We start from the raw sequence: 21,520 nt of genomic DNA on the forward strand, positions 1-21,520 counted from the left end.
GGACACAAGGAGTTTTTTTAGCGTTGGTGCAATGCAACATGCCCTATCCCACCAACACAAGAAAAAAAGTGCGTGTCTCATGGTTACTTTTTTTGTTTCATGGGACAAAAAGTGAGGAATATACACAAAACACGCTGGTTTTGTCCCAGGGATAAAAGTGAGATTTCACTTTTATTGGTAGAAAGAAAAATGGGGTGGAGACACGTGAAAGCGTTTCAGGTTGGTGGGATGGAGCATGCTGCATTGCACCAACGCGAAAAAAACTTCTCGTGTCCCCAAGCACTGACCTTTATATATCCTGGACAAAATTTCTCAATCCCGGCCAAGCAAAAAATTTGATCGAAGTTTGGCGTAAATGCATCGAGAGCGCTAGATCTACTTTCCCTCGAAAACTTTTGACGATGTAGCGCCGTTGAACGTTAATTTTGAACACTGCAATGGCTTCTTTATGGATACCAATTCAGAAAAAAACTTCGGTCAAAGATGGCGGATATAGCTTGGTCCAGGGATATATAAAGGTCAGTGTCCCAAGCCTTAACTTGAGAAGAGTAAATATGGAGTGGGTTGATGATGCTGACTCACCTGTAGATTCTGATTTGAGGGTAGTGAACAATCACCAAGTGTTTACAAATGTTGAATTCGCTGAAACAATCTACTTTCGCTAACTTAATGGTCGTTAAATCTCCACTTGTTTCTTTAGCTGAGAAAGAATGAAAAGAAGCGTTTAGAGTGATATCATGAAATTTTTTATTTAGCGACCGTAGTACAGTGGTAGAGCATCCGGTTACGGTTCGCAAGGTTGTGGGTTCAACCCCCAGCCGGGTCATACCAAAGATTCCCAAAATGGTACTTGATGCCATTGAGTTTCAAGCCCGAAGGGCTAGAGGTCAATCTCTAACCTTTCTCAGACAAGAAAAATTGAAGCCTTAAAATATGCGCCGTATTTTTGATGACGGATTGAATCTAGCAATTCCTTTGTTTTCGAGTGATATATTTTTCGAGATTAAGCGGTAAATTTTAGTTTCAATCTGTCATTTGTGTAAAAACCAGGCGGGTCGCTCAAGGCCGCGCAACTTTGGTAGGATTTGTTGGCTTCAAATCCTACCAAAGAGATTGACCTCTGGCCCTTCGGGCTTGAAACTCAATGCTTGATGCCTCTCTGCTTGATGCTCAGCAACTAAGAGAAGGATCAAGGGTAAGTGGAGAAATCCAGGGAGAAAGAGTGGCGCCCTCCCCTACCTTCGGGTAGATAGCTATCAAAAGAGGAGCCTTCGGGTCGCCTCCGACTGCGGTCGCAGACTTACTTACTATGAAATTTTAGTATTGAACAACCACTGGGGGTCTTTTTATAGGATCACCGAAAAAAATATTTCGATGTACCAACGAAACCCAGCGATATGATCTAAGTTTAATCATGGTAACCCATTAAGTACCAACCGCTGGGGTGATGTAAGATATCACTCGATTTTTTTGGTCGTGTACCGTTAGGTCCTTAGTATCGCCGCGCCGCGATCCATCCGCCCTCTCTTGGCATTTTTATCTTAGTTGGGGTGTATGCCCGCAGTAATGAAAAATATGAAGGCATGTACAATCTTTTGAAATTATATTCAACCTTAAAAAGGGGACAAAATAAAATAAAAGACAATTCTATGAAACGAATAACACTTCATGATATGCACCACTGGAGAGCCTTCTGAGAACTTTTAAAATTTTCCACCCAATAGAAAAAGTGACCTATTGGGTGGGAAAAATTTGAAAAGTTACATAATTTCGTGAAGTCATTGCAGAGGTGCATATCAGGAATAAACTCTTACAAATCATTTCATTGATTTTCGAGAACAATGGTTGCATCAAGATACTATTACTATCAAACTCGGCGAAAAACAAGACGGCTAACAACTCCTCTTTCAATAACGTCGAATTGAACGTTTGATCCGTCAACTTCGGAACTCCGTCACGGTAAAATAACGTGTCGATTTTAGCGCTGTCTTTACGGATTTCATCATCCTGTAACGCATTAAGTTCGTCAATATCTTCTTTGTTGACGTCAGCGGACGATTTGTCAACAGCTTTGACAGATACTGGCTGTAGATCACATGATGAGGCGGGTACTGGTTTGATGTTGGTTCTACAATAAAGAAAATAAAATTTTACGGGTAGTATTTCTATGTTAAGTAACTAAATTGTATTAAATTTCGCATGGATATTTTTTGCAATTTTACCAAAATTTGGCCCTTTTTCACGAAATTTTAATCCACGCGGAAAAATTCTAAATTCCAAATTTTGGCTCAAACCCCAAGGACGAACAGAGGTTAATTTAAAGGACCTCCGAGGTAGGTCCAAAAAGTTGTAATTTCTTTGTATGGTTATGGTTATTATTTTGAGCACTATTGAAACAGCTGCAAACTTATTACAAAACTTACTTCATGTATTGGTTAACAAATTGAAGCATGTTTGTGTAAAGGTTTTTCCTTTCACCCATCTTCATTTCCTGTATCATAACTTGTTCCATATAAATACCAGCTGTTGGGTAATCCTAAGGCGAGGAAAAATAAAGGGTTAGTTATAAATTCTAAAGGTTTTGTTTTTATAACTAAGAGTGATATCGTTTGCTAGCTCGTCAATTTTAATTCACAAGATTTTTCACATTGGATTTACACGGATGTGAAGCAAGATTGGTCAGAAAGAGGAAAAGAAAAAACACTTTTTTGCTTATATCAGCACAATGTAACAATAGATAGACACTGTCCTGATATGAAATATGTGTCTGATATGAAACGGGAACGCTTATGTAAAAACTAAAATCTTTTGAGGAACTAATTATAAAATTATAAAATAGAATAAATTAGTTTTAAATGAAGTAGAATTTCTAAGGGGGAGTTGAAATGGAATCCGTCTAAAAATAACCGACATTCTATGGGAAGGGGCATTTGAAAGAATTCCTGATAACTTAGACCGAAAACAACTCCGATTCCAGTGGCTACAGAATTTTTCCTGTTTGGATTCTTATTAACAGCAAAACAAACGCGACAGGGGTGTATGTTTTCATTTCAAAAATTTTAGTTTAGTTCGGGGTCAGTTGTTACAGGTTGTTTTTTATAAGAACATCCAAAAAATTTTAATCCTTAGGATGTTCTTAACATTTTGAATTTTAACCCTAAAAATGTTCTTAAACATGTTTTTGTTTTCACCATTTCGTGACCATTTTTGTCCATTTTCCTTAGAAACCGGGTGTTTTAGAGTACGCATAGACCAAGTTGTTGAATCAAGTGGATTGTCAATTGATGGTCTGTGCAATCGAGCACTAGACAGAAAATAGTTATATGTTTTTTTGAAATATTTATGATGATTGGAGTGGTTCACTCCCCTATAGTGCTACGATTAGTATTTGGTAAAATTATATATAGCCTTAAAATGTTTTTAACTTGTTCTTAAATGTTTGGCCATCGAAACCTTATGTTCTTATATATTTTGTTCTTATAAAAAACATGTACTAACCCTTGCCGTCTGATCACCGGTGTAATCAATATAAGCAAACTCCAGCTTTGCGTCCGGGTCTTGAAGCACGGTACGTGCCAAATGACGTAGCGCGAATGAAAGTTCCTCACAGACGTCTTGGTAACGTTCGTCTAAAACAAGAGATAAGAACGACAAAAGCCATTTAGGGGAAATTGGGAAAATTATTTACACATTTGTTCTTTATATGCAACCAGGTTGCTAAAGCTGGAGCCCTCAAATTAGCTGATTTTTTCACCATCACGAAAAATAAAGGCTCTTTAGATAATCTAATCGTGGCAAACGATAGTCATTGACCCAATAAGTATAAAATGGTATAATAACAAAGTCAATAATGTAATTTTAAGTTTTCAAAAAGGAAGCTCGAAAGAATGCTAAGCAACTCCAGCCCCAACCCGAAAATTTGACTTGCTTATAAAAAAATGTGTATGAGTAGTCAGCGGATATTATTTTTATTAAATGTATTTACTAGAAGAGGAAAAAAAGGTGGACCTAATTAAATATCTTCGATTTGAAGCATCGCCAAACATTCTAATTGGAAGACTCGTTTGGGTGACGGGCTTCCATCTTCAAACGAAAAACCTATTAACTAAGTAATTAAGCCTTCGACCGTAGTCAGACCTAGCCCAGGCCGAGGGCCACTTATAGCTTTTTGATAGGCTGGAGGGCACTGATAAGTGGCTTTGCTTTGCTTTGGCTTTGCTTGAGGTGGTAGCAAATCCATACCACTAGATCCACTTTTTGGCGAAAAACAAACAGAAAACTATGACAAAGAGGGATCCATCGTTTTCAAAGTTTGGAGTATTTTTGTATTTTCATTATCATTTCATTAACTTTGATGGGATTTTTGAAAATATTTTATTGTTTTGCTGTTTTCATATAATTTTTGAAAACAAATTAAGTGAAAAAAATCAAGTTGGCGCAATCCTCTAGTCTACTTCACTGCACTCAGCGCCATTAAAATCATCAAAAAGCAAAGAAGTAGACTCTAGTCTAGAGGCAACCCGAAGGTCCCACTTTTCTCCCTGGAAAATGCTCTAATTACCAAATTCAATTCAATTCAAAAATTATTTATTTGCCTGCATAATTTAAACTAGAATTTACAATATGTGAAAAAATTACAATATAATTAGGTTAGGGAGCAGGTCAGGCTCTAGCCATCCATATAGAGATTACCCGACTAATCAATGGGATGACTACCTGGTTGCAAGTATATGTTTGGGATTTTAATAATAGGGAAGGGATTATCACACAACAACATAAAAGTGCCGATAGAACAAAAAAGAACAAAAAAAGTATGCTATTTAACAATTAGAACTGTAAAAATGAAGAAAAAAAATTTTGATCAATTTTTCAAATAAGTCTCAACTTAAAAAAGGAAAGGTTCTCAAAGTTGATGAAGTACAGGTAAGGACATAATCAAAGTTAGCTGTGTAAGAGATTATCAGCTCTTTTGTTAAGTAGATACAAAGACAGTGAACTTTATAGGTCTTCTTTTGAGTGCAATATTAGTTGGTTCCTATTTGTTTTTACCCTATTTGTTTTTTCTAATTGCGCATCAAGTTTCTCATCAAGCAGAAAGCATTGAGTACCATTTTGTATTAAGTACATAGTTATCGGTATCGTCCACGAGGATCTAATCCTAGATTATCTCCTAATCCTAGATTATCTCCTAATCCTAGATCATCATATATTATTGGGTTTCAGTAATTGATTTACCAATTTGATACAACGTGAAATGATCATTTAGATCTGTAATAACCCTTGATCGTAACCCGCTAATGGACCGGAAACGGAAGCCATTAGCTGGTTCATCAAATGAGCTTATGCCCTAGCTAATAACATTGGGATAGATAATAGATAATAGAGATGGTCCGTAACCGTACGATCTATTGGTTGAGCCAAACAGCGAAGACTCTGCCCGAAGCCAGTATTTCTTACTTGTTCAACTCTAGTATTTTACATTAAGCTTTATAAATAAATAGTCACTTTTATCATGAACGTTAGATATAACCTTTTAATAAAATTCAAAAGAATTCACTTTGTATCCTCTCTGGACTCTACCGCAAAGCTAACATTAAAAAACAAGGTCTTTTAAGACTTCATTCATTTCAACCTAAAGCAAAGGAGAGTACAGGTGGTACAGTATGAACCGGCCGAAAAGTGAAAAGTGGTATCCTAATAGCGGCACTATACAATAGCGGTGTACCAGTGGATACCCCTTAAAACCCACAATAAAAAGTGGTACCCTCTATCTCATTGTTTAGTTGGAGTGTAAGGCTGAAACTTTTTGTGTTGAAAGTACGTTGTCTATGATTGTCTTCCCTAGCAGTGATGTTTTGTAGAAAACAGTTTTCAGTTTTTCACGAGGAAGTGAAAAAGTGCAGTTTTAGCTATTTACCCCTTAAAACCTACAAAATGGTTTTTCTCGAATAACTTTTTACAAAAAAGTTCTTTTGACCTCAAATTTTGAACAGTGATTCACTGTAAAGTTACTAATGTTATGAATATACCATTAGTACCTAAATGATCTCAAAAATATGTGTTAAAATCAAAATACCCCTTAAAACCTACAAAAATAAGGCTAAAAACCACAAAGTCCGACCCTTGCTAACGGGATACTCAAGCTGATGGATACAAATTTGGTGTTGCTTCGTGATCCAATGGTTCAAAGACTTGCTAGAAATTCATTCCCACAACAATATTTTCATTTTTCAGGATTTCATGCCCATAATGCAATTGTGTGTGGTTTTTTCGTCAAAAACGGCTACGAAAGGCCAAAACCTTCATTCGCTTCATTTTTGACCTATGGTTCTAATGTTTTTCTAAATCTCCATCAAATTTGTGACATTTTGGTATGCAACATGACCAGGTTTTGAGAAAGTCGATTTTCAGATTTTATTGATCATCACCATAAAAGTGCTTTAAAGTAGAATTTTAAGGGCCTGTCATTTTCGTTGGGGTCTATTCACGAAGATGAAAATGATTTTTCATACCTACCATAAGTATAGGTATCTAAAAAGTATAGGTTTTATGACCTTAAATTCAATTGTGTAATTTCTAGGTCCAAAAAACCTGATTTTTTGAAGGGATTTTTGATAAAATTTTGAATAACTTCGAATTTTAAGATACTTTAGCATCTTTAAAATCCTTAAAATTTGGTATTTTATGAAAGAACATTTATAAGAGGTTGTAAAAAAGTGAAACATACCACATAAAATTAAATCTGGTAGTTATGAAAGCCAAAAATGCAACATTGTGGGTTTTAAGGGGTATGTGGTTTTAAGGGGTATCCACTGGTAAATACATTGAGAGCGCTAGTTCTACTTTGTCTCGAAAACTTTTGATGATGTAGCGTCGTTAGACGTTAATTTTTAACACTGCAATGGCTTCTTTAAGGGTACCAATTTAAAAAAGACTTCGATCAAAGATGCCGGATATAGTTTGGTCCAGGGATATATAAAGGTCGGTGATTGTAAAAGAGGGGTGATACACTTACCGTCAATACATCCAGCTACGAAAATGGGTGCTTTGTTATTTGGGAGCTGTCGGTCCACTCTGAAGAATGGGATGGTGTCCACATGATAGATATCGTCTGTAGAAAATAGAAAGAAACATAAATGATGTAATTATAAAATACTATATTTTTCGTTTTATTGTTGTTTTAAACCAGTTACAGCTAAGCCTCATTTTGGAATCAAAATCTTTTCTTTTCAACAAATTTTGGAACGAATCCCAAGTTTAAGTAAGGTTCACACACAGTCTAGTATACTGGACGACTAATTTGGACAATAAAAATGAGCAAAAATAATGGTACACGAATTGTAGAGTCTAGGTCCCCTAATACTTTCAGCGGCTCAAGAGTCAAGAATTCGTTATTTTGGATTAGGGCATGGTGATAATAATACCGGGGGAGGTTTAGGCAGAATAGGTGCCAGGTATGTGCGAGCCATAAATATCCCTTTTTCACACCCTTGAAATTCTCTAAAAAGGGTACAAAAACCAATGAAAAACAATTGAGTCTGTGTAAGGGTTCCAATTTATTACAAAAATAACAAGTGATACTTTTATGGACCTACCTGGTTATGCATTTAACACATATATAATTGATATCTACATAAGCGTGACCATTAAACAATCATTCAGAACACAAATAGTGACGATCTATTAAAATTAGTCGTTTGTTTTTTATTAAAAAAACACGTTTAGAAACCAAAATTTCACGCTCTTGAAATATTCTTTCATATTCAAGACTTCAAAAGCAAAAAAACATCTCATCAAAAAATTCAGTAATTTTAAGAACATTGATGTATGCTTATTAATAGTGATTCTTATAGACAAACATGCGTTTTTTGAGCCAACTAAATTTTTTTGCAAACATCTGCTTGAAATGTATTTTACCTATGATGGCACCTTACTTTCCTGCAAAAAATCAGAAAAAATTAATGATCCAATTTTTCACAAAGTCCAAAAAACCCATTTTTTAGCCGTTTTTTGGCCCAAATTTGCCCAAATTTTTTTTTTGAAAATCGGGCTCCGTCACATTCGAGGGTTTATAGTTATGCATCTTTGTTCAAAAAATCGTAAAGAATGAAAGAGCCAATCTCGAGAAAAGCTAATACCTAAGTAATTGATAATGTGCTTATAAAAAAATATCGAATTTGGCCAGTTATTCTATAAAAACACGCCAAGCAACCAAAATTTCATGTCGAAACACATATATTCTTTAAAAGTAAGCCCTCCTGAGCAAAAATCCCAATAAAAAATTGAGTAATTTGACTAAAAACATTGATGTATGCTTATTAATAGTGATTCTTATAGATAAACATGCGTTTTTTGAGCCAAAAATTCGCTTAAGCCATCTTTTACCTACGATGGTACCCTACTTTCATGCAAAAAATCAGAAAAAATTAACGACTTAATTTTTCACAAAGTCCAAAAAACCCGTTTTTTAGCCGTTTTTTGGCCCAAATTTGCCCACAAATCTTTTTTTTTGAAAATCGGGCTCCGTCACATTCGAGGGTTTATAGTTATGCATCTTTGTTCAAAAAATCAGAAAAAACTAACGAGCCAATCATGAGGAAAGCTAATAACGAACGAACGGACAAAGGTTAATTTATAGGACCTCCAAAAAATCAATTCCCTCAAAGGATCATAAATTCTTGAAATTCGAACTAAAATTTGTAAATTTTGGCTGAAATCTTGGGGAAATAGTTTATCTAAGGGTGGCAAAAACGTCAAGAAAAGGACACAATTTTTGAAATCCAGTCTCTCTAAGGATCAATTTTCGAACTTTGGCTCGGAAATACCCGTCATCTCGCGGACCTAGTACCCCCGGGTGGTGATATGATTAATCTAATAATTGATATGAACATTACTCACTCATTTGGATTGAGAAATTATCCAGATCATTGACTACATTTGTGATGAAATCAGTGAGACCAATATCGTCAAGTGCTTTTTCTGGAGGGAAATGCTCGAAGAATTTCTAATGATGAAGGTTGATATTTTCACAAAAATAATTGTCTATTTTGTCTATTTTGTGCGGTGAACATGGAGAAAGGGAGGGTTCAAACAGATATACAAAAAACACCCCTGTCTCACAGCTCCGGTGGAACTTTTTTTCCTCAGTGGGGATAAAAACTCCGTTTGAAATCCCAATGAGGATAGAAATTCTATTCGTCCAAGGTTAAAAAATCCAAAAATCCAGAGGGGATGGATTTTGAGTGCAATTTTTAAACATTGAATCTCGAATGGGGGTGAAATCAAAGTCAATTTCCAAGTCAATCTTTCCAATAGGGACGAAACTTTTGCCAAATTTTCCAGGGTCTGTGACACAGGGGTGTAAAAAAGAGTTTTGAGAAAAATCAGCTTATTGAAAATGAATCATTGAACTCATTATCATTAAAAATTCAGTGAAAATGAAATTATGGTACGCAAGGTCATAATCTTGATTTGTGGCAAAGATAAAATAAAAAGGACCACACGTCAAGCTGCAAAAAAGCGTTTATGATCGCGTCTGATCTGCATCCTTATAAGAAATGTCCGGAATGCTCTGCAGCAAACCTTTTGTTTATTTGATTAAAAAAATACGAAAAAATGTATGAGAAAAACCTGTTCTGAATCTCTTCGGTCAGCAAGTTCGATAGCAACGGTTGGCAACATGTCTTTTGTTATGGCACCAAAGAATTCCAAGTTATTGAATTTTCTCCTGTATATATAAAGATAAATAACAAATTTTTTGACTAAAATAACACTGAAAAGGGAGTCATAATTGCACCAAACGTCAAAAAAAGTTCAATCTGTGCTAAGCCAGTGATTTGCAAAAATAAAACAAACGCGAAGATAAAAATTAGAAAATCTTCATGGCCCAGTACGCATATTGAAACTGGAGAAATATACAAAACGTGCCTTAAAAAACAGGAGAAATAAACAGCCATTTAAAAAAATTTCTAGGTTCCTTCCTTTTGTTCCAAAGATACCATGACACACAAAACGAGGTTAAATTTAGCAAGAAAATAGAAAAATCTCAAATACATGTTTTCTTTACAAAAACATCCAAAATTTCTGAAGCCTTCAGATGTTCTTAACTTTTGAGTTTTTTTTAAGCCTAGAAAGTTCTTATTTTGTGAGCATTTTCTCCCATGTTCTTAAGAAATCGGGTGTTTTTTAGAGGTCACAAACCCTTAAAATGTTCTTAACCTGTTCTTAATATTTTTTCATAGAAAAAAGTGTAACTTCTTACGCGTCGACCATGACCGGTTGAATCAAACCATTCTTTGAATTGACTTGACTAATCGCATCTTGGGCCAAAGAGAGCATTCGCGTGCGTTCAGAATCACTATCAACGATGAGATATAAAATAGTGACACCCTCTGGTAGGTCTGTTGTCCCATCTGTTTTAATCTCAACCTGTGAAGTAATAAAAAGGATAATTCTAAGGTCAAAAAGTTCGTCATTTTCTTAAATGATACCTGAATTAGCCAAATAGAATCCGGCAAAAATATTTTGCAGATTAGTGAAAATTATATCTAAGAGACACATGAAATCGTTATCTCTTTCTTGTTAATTTCTATCCACAAATTTTAAACCCCAGACTATGTACTAAGAATAGAATAAGAACACAAGTGACTCACTAGTTTAGCTTTGTATCCAAAATCCAAAAAGCTCTCCATGACTTCTGGACGTGGGAAAGTTTGACCTTTGAACTGATGTTGTGGACATTGGCCGCCCTTCATTGTCTTTGCACATTCAAAATACCAAAGTCCAAATTCGTCAGACTTCTGCTTCCTAAAAGAGATCAAAGATAAATATGATCAGTCATCATATATGATCACCCTACCTTTACGGTCAAACGCTTTTTTTCGAGTTTCATTCCTGTATCTCTACTTCTGAGATTTGCTTCTCAGTTTCTCAGATTTAAAAATCTGCTTCATATATGAACCGGCACTTCATACTCATTACAGAACGTTTCGAAGAAACGAAACAGAGCAGTGCCGTTCCAATGAAAATAGTGGGGCGAAAGCATTTCGATCTGTTTTGCTTTGTAACATGTTTTTTTTTAACATTACAAATTTCGCGTTCAGTAAGTGTTTCGGAACAGTTTCGTTTCGGAGCGATACAAAACCCTAACTTCTGAACGTGGTCTAATTATATACGTATTTTACGCCTGGAAATCTCGTGTAACGGATTTATCCCATATATGTTCCTTTTACTGAGACACAAGAAATTTACAATGCACTCTACTTTAAGTGAGAAAAACAATTTCTTCTTTTTTCTATTTCTGTCTAAATCTACTTTGTACAGGTGAGATTTTGAGTCTAGACAACTACACTTTTTTTATAAGAACCAGTAAAATCTTTCTGAGCCTCGGCTCTTCTTTTTGGCACTTTGAGTCTCAAATTGCTCTTATCCTGATCTTGTTAATCTTGGTATTTTAGGCGTTATACCCAATGTTTACTACTTTAACTCTAGACTAGTAAACTAGTCGTTGAAAACAGACCCATATATAAAAAATTCAAGCTCCAAATAAAAAGAATCGAAGAGGTGAGGTGACTAGAAGCTTCTTCCCTCAAAAAACGTTGTTTAATTTTACAACCTTTTTTAGGTTTTTGAGAATCCATCCAACTTTTTTGAATAAATGATATTTCATAGTAACATTATAAATGCAATCCCGCACGGGTCAGACATACAGAAATCTGTATGTCTCTCCGTACGATTTTAGGTGAAGAGAAAAAGGCCTCGGAAGTAGCTTCTAGTCGGTTATTTTCCTTTTCTCTCACGCGCGCTGAATATTTAATTAGTATTTACATTATTTGATTGACAGTTTTATTATAAGTAATAACCGACTAGTTTACTAGTCTACTTTAACCCCTAAATTGCTTGAAATTGAGTCATTTCAGGCCCATCATTGTTCTTAAATTGTTCTTATTTTTTGGTGATTTTGAGCCTCATTGTTCTTACAAAATTCTTCTTATATAAAAAAAGCGTAGATACTTATTAGGACTACTCACCCAAACATCTTTTCTATAATTCCTTGATCAGTGCACAACAGAAACTGATACTTTCCGAAACGGTCGATCGCAAATTTCAAAAATTTGTAGTGATCTAAAAAAAATAAGAAGAAGTTGGTTGAATATAAAAACATCCATAATGTATAAACTTGCTCAGGAAACCAAACGACGAAAACGATAGAAATTTAAGGTTTTTGAAGCCATTTGAGAGTTTTATAGAATACAGTAATTGATTCAACTTCGATAAATGATAAGATGTCATTCTTCAAAAGCATTCAAAAACAATGGACAACAAATTCTTAAAAATCCAAGCCGCCCTTGACTAAAAACGTCCTTCTACGAAAGTATAACACCCCCTTCCCAAAGAAAAATTGGCCAAAATATCGTCATCAGTGGAAAGTTAATCCTCACTATAAAATATTGTGCTACTTTTTTCATCCATTTTTCTGAACTTGAAAACAACGGAATTCAAATCCCAAGCCGTAAAAATATGGGAATATCAATCCCCATCGAGATTCAGTCAACTATTTTTGTCCGCCCAACTAGCTAAAAAAAGAATCCTACTCAGTCTGCGAGTAAAAGTTAATGCCAACCTTGACTGCCGTATCCTTTAGTGTACATGAAAATTAAATCTTTGGAGCCTTTGACATGTTCCATAGCCTGGTAGGCTTCTTCTTCGTTCTGAGCAAATGATACCATATGGTTGTACACAAAACTAAAACAAGAAATTGAGATTTTATAACACAGATTTCTGAACAAGACACTAAACGGCAGAACCTTATTTACCGATGGACATCATCATATCAAAAATATTTTTCCCTCTTACTTATACCATTTTTTCTCAAAAAAACTTTTTCTTAGGTGACATTGATCTGAAGTTGTACTAAGAAAAAACAAGAAGCCGAAGCAAGAAGGCGCCGTTTCTTCTAAAATGAGCTTTGACGAAGCGCTGTTTCTTCAAAAATGGACATACAGCACCGCAGGCAGCAACATGCTCATGAAAGGCCTGATGCTGTGCCAATGAGGATTTTATTTAACAGAAATGTTATATGTATACAGACCTGATAACCTGTGCTTCAAAGCTGGAAACGCTGAACAGTTCTGATAAAGAGTAAGGTTGCACCACTTTGCCTTTCATCCTATGAAAAGGAAAAAGATGATTTGACTTATGGTTTACGCATGAGTAAAGACAAGGAAATTTAGACTTGTGTGTAAATCATAAAAAAAACAAGAGATTCTTTCAAAAAAGAAATCCATTTATGCTTCTTTTCTTAACTTGATCTTAATATTTTGGACATCGGAGCAGTATGTTCTTATAGTTTGTTCTTATAAAACACGTGCATATTACAGATACAGAACAAAGGTAAAGAGAATGGGCTTACTTAGAAGCAACAAAAGATCTTTTCTTTTCACATTCTGGCAATTTTTGATCTTGGATTGTGGGATTTGCGCAATTGACCTAAAATAAAATGTCGCGTTGCAAAAAGAAGATTGAGGTATATGGGGAGGGGGCAGATATTTTATTTGTAAATATTTACAAATATAAAGAACGAGGTCCTCGGAAAGAGGATGGGAAAGATTGAAAAATAAAAAACGAGGGTCGTTGGTTTATTAGATGACCTCTGTCATAAAATATGTTTCTGACGCAGTTTCGTCTCAGAGAATGCATCAAAACGACGACAAAAGGCACAAAGTTAAGGAAAGAAGATCGAAGGCGTTTGTAGGCAGATCTAGCACTTTTCAACAATGTATAAATTGGTTGGGGACCATTCAAAAAGTATGTATACATAAATATAAGCAATATTTGAACCCCCTCCCCCTTGTACGCTTACGTATGTTTTCATAGTACTCCTCCCCCTTCCCTCTCACTGACTGAAAAAAGTACCTTATCGATATCGAGGAAAACTTCGTCCGGGAAAATTTTCTTCGGGGAAAATTTTTATCGGGGAAAAATATTCGTCACTTGCTGGTAGTTGGTAAACGCATTAAGGCCGGGGAAAATTTTCGTCGGAGAAAAATATTCGTCGTTTGGCCAAAATTTCGTCACTTTTCCCCGAAAGAAGTTTTCCCCGATAAGGTACGTACTTTTGAATGGTCACTACCTGCTAGGTAAAATCAATTAGTAGCATATTTTTAATACACCTTTTCGTCACTTTATTATCTAATTATCCCCCTAAACTCGATCTAATCCTTTTTGACATCTTTTTCTATTGTCTATTGGTACGAAAAAAAAGACTGGGACGGTTATAGGGGTGGTAAACGGAGAAAAAAAAAACCCGCGCGGCAATTGGCGGCTACGATCGAAAAGGTGTATTTAATTAAAATCATTATTACCTTGATAAGCCTGATCCAATATTTGCCTGATTTCTTCATCCTGTCTTGTACTTTATCCATAATTTGAAGTGTTCTGCCTATAAAAAATAGGGACATGATGAGCAATTAGAAATATAATATTCACCAATACATAGTCCATCCAACTGGCTGTGATCTCCTTGAAAACGATGACACCCCTGTGTCACAGAAGCTGGAACTTTAGCCCCACTGAAAAATGTTACCAAAATGTCGTCCCCGGTGGACAAAATACCCTACAATTTCGGCCCCGGTGGGATATTCCAAGCTCGGGAACAATAGATTTTCTATCCCCATTGGGAATATTAAAAATTAAAAGCAAGATGGCAGGACTACAATCACGGACTTTAATGTCTAAAGGGGACGTCTGGTCTGATTTTAGGTATTGTTTTTTTAGAGTTTTTGGAAAAATTACTCCAGGGAGATTAAAATGAGCTATCTCACTTCAAGAGATTTTTTTTCAATCACTTTCTATGGCCATTTAAAAATCCCTTTTTTTCAAAATTTATGACGTAGCTTATGTTATATGTTTTCTATGTTCTTTCAAGTAAACAAGATTAACTCCTCTTTCTGTGCAGCTGACATAAGAAAATTTTAAGTAAGTCAGAGATGTGCAAGAGCATTTAAAGTCGTTAAGGTATGTGTTCACCTTTCTTGACACATTCTCTTTAATTGATCATATTTTTTAGAACAACAAATTTTTATATATCAAAAGTATATATTTTCTGAAAGCCAATAATATTCTCTTTCTAATGGTAAAAGTTTCGGCTGAATTTAAAAAACTGGGCAGGATATAATTAAAATCTTAAGAATCTTAAACCTTACCTACTTCAAAGAAGTTAAAGTCACCCATAGCTTTTGAATTTTGAAAAAATAATTTCGATACTATGTTCCCAATAGATTGAACTGAAAATTGTCTTGGGATTTTTTTTCGGATTGAGTTTAACTCGTTAAAATCCTTAATTCTGTAAAATATCGATGAAAAAGTAAATTTAAATGTGATTTTTTCAGTTATCTGTAAATCGAGGAAAAACAACTCGGTTAGAAATAAAAAGTTTTAAGACACAGAAAAACTTATTTCAAAGGGATGCCAGGAAAGTCTTAAAAACATCAATAATACTTACTTTGAATTCTGAGGCGGCATTGTGAGTATAAAAAAATACACCAACTGCGTCATCCAAGCTTAAAAGTGCTTTCAATTCTTCGTATTGCTTGACTTCATGTAACATATCACATCCAACATTGTGTAAAGAAAACAAGAATACCACCAAAGAAATTTTAAATATCATTTTTGTTTTTATAATCACCGGTTATTATTTATTTATATTTAAATTTTCTTTAGTTCCAGATACCTAAAAAGTGAAAAAGAGATTTTGATAAACATTAGGGGTCATCCATATAGTACGTACGCAAAATTTTTCCAAATATTGGACACCCTTTCCCCTCTACCCTTGTACGCAGAGAACAATAGAAGTGACGTCATTGAGACAATAGAGGTACGCTTTTGCTAAGTCTCCCTCTCCCCCTTCACTGCGTACGTACGTACTATGTAGATGGCCCCTTTCTAAAAAGCTGAACGGCTATGCTTTTTATATATTTTCGATCTTTACTAAATCACTGATCAGGGCTAATAAAAATGTTCTCAATCTAAGAAAAAAATTGGACGTTGTTCACCCAACAGTATATTCAAACTTTTGTTTTAAATTTTGTTTCTGATTCTGATGTTACTATCGGGTCTATTCCAAAATCGCATTCTGAAATTAGATGTCTAATTTGTCCATTTCCAGATTGCACACAGCTAAAAATTTGTAACCTGAGATCAGATTGTGGTTGTTTTCCACCCACCACGCTGAAGTTCTAAAGGAATGGGTGGAAAAACATAACAATCTGACGAATATGCAATCTCGAAATCGTAAGGACCGCGTTCGTCTAAAAGGACTAGCGATGACAAACAAGTTGCGTGATTGTGTTTATGAATAGGGCGCCGTATCAGTTTTGACTTCTGGCGCACAACAAGATTCTTGTTGTAAATTTCTGCGGGAGGAATATTTTCCTCAGATGTATAATTTTCAAGTGTGCTTTCAGAGGTTTACCGTGCACATAAGAAAATTAGGAGCAGCTGCTATCAGGTTAAAAATTTGCCGATCTTAGGTTTACAGACATCTATGTAGGCCAAGTGGTAAACAGCTGAAACATCAAAATAATAATAAATACTAGTCAATTCAGGGAAAACCGACGTTAAGTCAGTTTCAGGGGAAGCTGAAAACTAATAGTCAACACCTTCCGTTGTTAAAAAAATCAAATGTACTTATTCATTGATATCAAGCACTGTCTACAACCTGAGTAACTTTTTCCATCATAAAATTTTTTTTTTGGCAATTACATCAGATTGTGAGAATGGTAGAAACAAACTTTCACAAGTCATCACAAACATTAACCAAATTAACACGAGTACTTTACATGTGTGCAAATAGGATATTTTTTGATCAGATAAGTGAAACATAACCACTTAGTTGGTTTTTTTTAAGTTGTATAAGTCTGCCGTAAGGTTTTATTAAAATAGTTATGTTATATAAATGTTCTACATCAATGTTCTTTCAAAACAGTTTCCAACACCAGTTGTCTTCTGACCTTTGAGGGAGTAACATCTCTTAGAGCAAAGTTTTCAACCCTGTGTGGACAAACGATTGCGGACAAACGTCTATGCGGAAAACGAGAAAATTGCGGACAAGCGTCGGTTTCGGTTTCAGTCCTACTGCATAAAGCCGAAGACCGGTTTGGTTTCTGTTCGACAGCAAAAAACCAAACATTTTCTATTATATTTATACTTTTTACTATACATTTTACAATAACTACAATAATTTACTAAACGCGTTAATCACTTCAGTGTGAAAGCGGAAGTATACAAAAAAGATTTATTTAACATTTCACTTTACAACAAACGCGTTAATCACTTCAGTGTGAAAGCGGAATTATATATTAGAGGGCCTCGGCCCCGAAGTACATTGGGCCTAGTGTACTTTGTTTCTTGACATGGCTCGTAGGAAAGAGAGAGACCCTCATCTCCACTAGAAGATATATCAAAAAACATCGGTGATCTTAAAGATGATTTCACACGTAGAAAAAAAATGAAAAGTCCATTTTCTGGAATCCTCTTCTCCAAAAAAAAAGTGTTGTTCAGCCTGAATCTGATCCTGTTTTTAAATGAAGATGGTATAGAATTAGTATCTGGTTTTGAATCTGGAAGTTCCTCTTCTCGACCTTGGTCAAACTCTGTTGCAGGTGGTGCTACCACATTTGATTCCTCTAATAAAATAAAAAAACTTAAAATAATCTTACACGAACATTCTTTTGAAAAACCTTACAACTTAGAAACTATGAACTCCTATATAAATAATTTTAAACTACTTTCTGCAAAAGAAGCTCATACTATAAATCCTCTGTACTGATCTGTGAAATAGATATAACCGACATTGACAAACTCAGTGATAAAAATAATTGGTCTGATAAAATAACTAAATTGCAAATTGATAAAAGATCTAGACTTCTTGACAGTTACTGTGTTAATAAAACTTCTAAAGACACACCAATATTCCACCTATTTCTTTGGAAAAAATATATGAAAATCTCGATCACCATGGGTGTTCCAAGGGTTTTTAACTAAGGAAAGAAGGAAATTTAGTTGTATTCGAGGTCGTCAAAGGTGATATATCTGAAGAATTCTCTTTTACCACCAAAAATTAAAATCTTATTAGAAAACACCATGTTAGACTTTATGATCCAGTAGATAATTACATTACCCATGTAAGAAATGCTTTAAGTTTGGTCATATCTTTTCTGCTTGTAAATCCAAAAATCAGTTGTGCAGTTGTGTGGTGGAGGAAGGAAAATTGTTCTAGGAATGCTCTGTTAAATCGTGTGTGAACTGTGGAAAAGGTCACTCAGCATTTTATAAAGTTGTGAAGTCTATAAAAAAACTTTCTGATAAAGCCTCCATTACCAGAAATGATAGACAAAAAAATTTCAAAAATCAATATAATCTCCCAATCTGTGTCTGAGGTTAAAAATACCTGCCAATCTTTTAAAAATCCTATGCTCAAGTCGTTGAGTTTGAGAAAAAATCTGCTTACCATGGAATCTAAAGTTGATCATTGTCACTCTTTTATTAATAAGGTTGAAAACAAGCTATCTGATATAAACACTCATCTTTGCAAGATTATAGAAAATAGTGAGAAAATAAACAATAGGATTGGTGAATTGGAAAGAAATCTGAAAAAAGAAATCTCTGCTATTCATCCTAGAATAGAAGCTCTAGAATCCTCTGTTAACATAATTAAAGAATCATTTGTCTCCAAAACAGAACTATCTGAAGAACTATCTTCTGAACTAGCTTCCTTTTCTAAAAATCATGTCAGTAATACCTCTCTCATTTTAATTCTTTTCGAGTGTCTCTATGCTATGGAACAAGGTCATATGTCAGACTTTATGAATATTTGTTTCCATCTTCTCAGCATTTCCTCTAGACATTTAGGACCTCTTGATAAACCAGGATTACCAATAAATTCACAGACCTTCAAAATACCTCTTTACTATGTTCTCAAAGCCCTCCTGAAAAAATACTTCATTACCATGACTCTTAAAATTCTGCAACTAAATCTCAATGGGTATAAATCCAAAAAACAAGATCTCCTGGTTCTCATCAATGAACAAAAACCTGATATAGTCTGCCTCAACGAACAAAACTCATAAAGAAGGAATCCATTTCAATACCTAAGTATACCTCAATCATGAACAACAGAGCCAATAGACGAACCTTTAAAATCTTTTGGAGGGGGTACAGCAATCCTAATTAGAGATGACATAGTAACTGACTTTATTAGAAATACCCAATTGGTAAACATGAAATTATCTCTATCTCCATCTTTCCTGACTCTAGAATTTTAAAACGATCTTTAATCTCTTCTGTTGCTATTTTCCACCTTCCTTTACTGTAGATCTTGACTTAATTACTTCTTTTTCCACCTAACTCAATAGTTGTGGTGGTGACCTCAATGCCAAACATTCTCTATGGGGTAGTACTAAAGATGGCATTAGGGGCTTAGTTTTTAGAGAACTTTTGATAATAATCATATGGAAACATACAATATGCCCCTAATTATAAGAACAAAAAAGGGGAATACAAGGAGGTCATTCAACAAATAGTCACCTCTCAAGATAGATTTTTCAAATAGAAGACATTTCCTCTCTTCCTAACATGGGTTCTGATCATCTCCCAGTTACTTTCTCTGTTTTCGATCCTTTAGCTTCTTTGTAAAAAGACTAAAAATATTAAACTTTATCACAAACTTAATCTCGATTCTGTTACAACCATTCTTAATAATTTTCTCTTGAAAAGGTCTTTGGTGTTAAACAAGTAGAAGACAAAACATCCAATTTAATCTCCTTGCTTAAAGTAATTGAATCCAAGTTTCCTAGAAAACTAATCACCACCAATAACCAAGGTTTATCTATTAGAGCAAGAAAACTTATCAAAGAAAGGAGAAAAGTCATCAATCTCTTGAGAAAAAACAAAAACTCCATATTTTTAAGAACAAAAAAGAATAGTTTGAACAAAGAAATTAAAAAAGAAAATAAGACCATTCTTGATAAAAAGGTCAACACCATAAAAAGTAGGATTAACCAGAAAACTACCTCTAAGAAGCCTGGAAACTAATAAAAGCTATTCTAGATGGAGATAACAGTAACAGTAAATTTTAAAACCCCAAAAATATTCAAAAAAGATGATGGGACTCTAGTTAAAGATAATCAAGAGATTGCTAATGCTTTTTTTGTGATAGACAAAAGAATATTTCCAACCAAATGAATCAAAAGATGAGAGACATAAATATCTTGTAGATCATTGGTTTAAAACTTCTCAATTCCATCTCAGAGAAGATGTTCTTTTATTCGTTCTCCCAACAATTGGCAAGATCTTTGAAAAAATATTGGCAGACCGAATATACAAATGGGCAGAAGAAAACAACATCCTAAACATGGAGCAATCTGGGTTTAGAAAGAACAGATCCACCATAGATAATCTCTTTCAACTATTGAATGACTATCAAGAAGCCAAAATCTCTGGGGAAAGGATGCATGCTGTTTTTGTTGATTTTGAGAAAGCTTTCGATAAAGTCAACCATAGTCTTTTACTATATAAATTAAACTCTTTTGGTTTACCTAAATATCTACTCTACATTTTACATAGTTATTTATCTGAACGAAAAGCTTTATTCAACATCATGACTTCAAATCTTCCACCTTTGTTTGAAAGCAGGAGTCCCCCAAGGCTCCTGTCTCTCTCCTATTCTTTTTTCCATCTTTGTGTCTGATGTACCAAAACCTCCTAATAGTAAAATTAAAGTATCTCAGTTTGCTGACGATCTAGGGTCATGGGAAAGATACAAAAGAGTTTATGATTCTCACCTTGATGAATATGTGGAAATACTGTTTGAATGGTTCGAAAAATGGGGTCTGGTAGTGAATTTTGATAAAACAAAACACATTAATTTTGGTCAAAGCAAGATCTCCATCTGGGTTAGGAACACCAGACTAAAAAAGGCAAATGAAATAAAATTTCTAGGCCTTTCCATTGACAAAAAGTTAAATCTTATTCCTCATATCACAGATAAAATCAATAAATCCTACCATATCCTTAACTTTCTATCTACTCTTAAAAATCAATATTCTATGGATAAGAAAAAACTTCTTATGTTTTACAAAAGTCTCTTAAGATCACGACTTGAATACTCTCACATATGTCTTCTTTCCATTTCAAACTTTCAACTAAACAGACTAGAGGTAATTCAAAACCATGCTTTAAGAATCATCCTGAATAAACCAAGATGGACTAGAATAACTGACATGTATGCAGAAGCAAAAATTTGTTCCATAACAGATAGACTGAGAAATCTCTCAAAGAGTTGGTTTACTAAAGCTTTAGCTACTCCTCACCATCCTATAAACCATACTCAATACATAAATAGAATTAATCCTGACAAACCTACTTTATATGAACTTCTGCTAACCTTCTGAAACACAAATCTTCTTTTTTATTCTCTTTTTTTTATCTTCTTTTATCTTCTTTTATCTTCTCTTTTATCTTT

General features: G+C 34.5%; 1 protein-coding gene across 1 annotated transcript in view; it reads right to left on the minus strand.

Annotated features, from left to right (window-relative positions):
• LOC136799033 (uncharacterized) overlaps nt 1-14,423 on the minus strand; it is a 32,367-nt gene extending 17,944 nt beyond the window's left edge. Inside the window, exons 1-14 of the mRNA XM_067055712.1 lie at nt 14,364-14,423; nt 13,412-13,488; nt 13,091-13,168; nt 12,623-12,744; nt 12,030-12,123; nt 10,653-10,806; nt 10,262-10,428; nt 9,631-9,727; nt 8,899-9,004; nt 7,016-7,111; nt 3,499-3,629; nt 2,424-2,536; nt 1,815-2,128; nt 583-700 (exon numbers count right to left, since the gene is read on the minus strand). Of these exons, the coding sequence (XP_066911813.1) occupies nt 583-700; nt 1,815-2,128; nt 2,424-2,536; nt 3,499-3,629; nt 7,016-7,111; nt 8,899-9,004; nt 9,631-9,727; nt 10,262-10,428; nt 10,653-10,806; nt 12,030-12,123; nt 12,623-12,744; nt 13,091-13,168; nt 13,412-13,488; nt 14,364-14,423 (1,727 nt within the window). The remainder of the gene's footprint in view (nt 1-582; nt 701-1,814; nt 2,129-2,423; nt 2,537-3,498; nt 3,630-7,015; nt 7,112-8,898; nt 9,005-9,630; nt 9,728-10,261; nt 10,429-10,652; nt 10,807-12,029; nt 12,124-12,622; nt 12,745-13,090; nt 13,169-13,411; nt 13,489-14,363) is intronic.
• Nucleotides 14,424-21,520: the final 7,097 nt, after the last annotated feature.

This window comes from Clytia hemisphaerica, unplaced genomic scaffold (genome assembly GCF_902728285.1).
Source record: "Clytia hemisphaerica strain Z4C2 unplaced genomic scaffold, Clytia hemisphaerica genome assembly, whole genome shotgun sequence".
NCBI lineage: Eukaryota > Metazoa > Cnidaria > Hydrozoa > Leptothecata > Clytiidae > Clytia > Clytia hemisphaerica.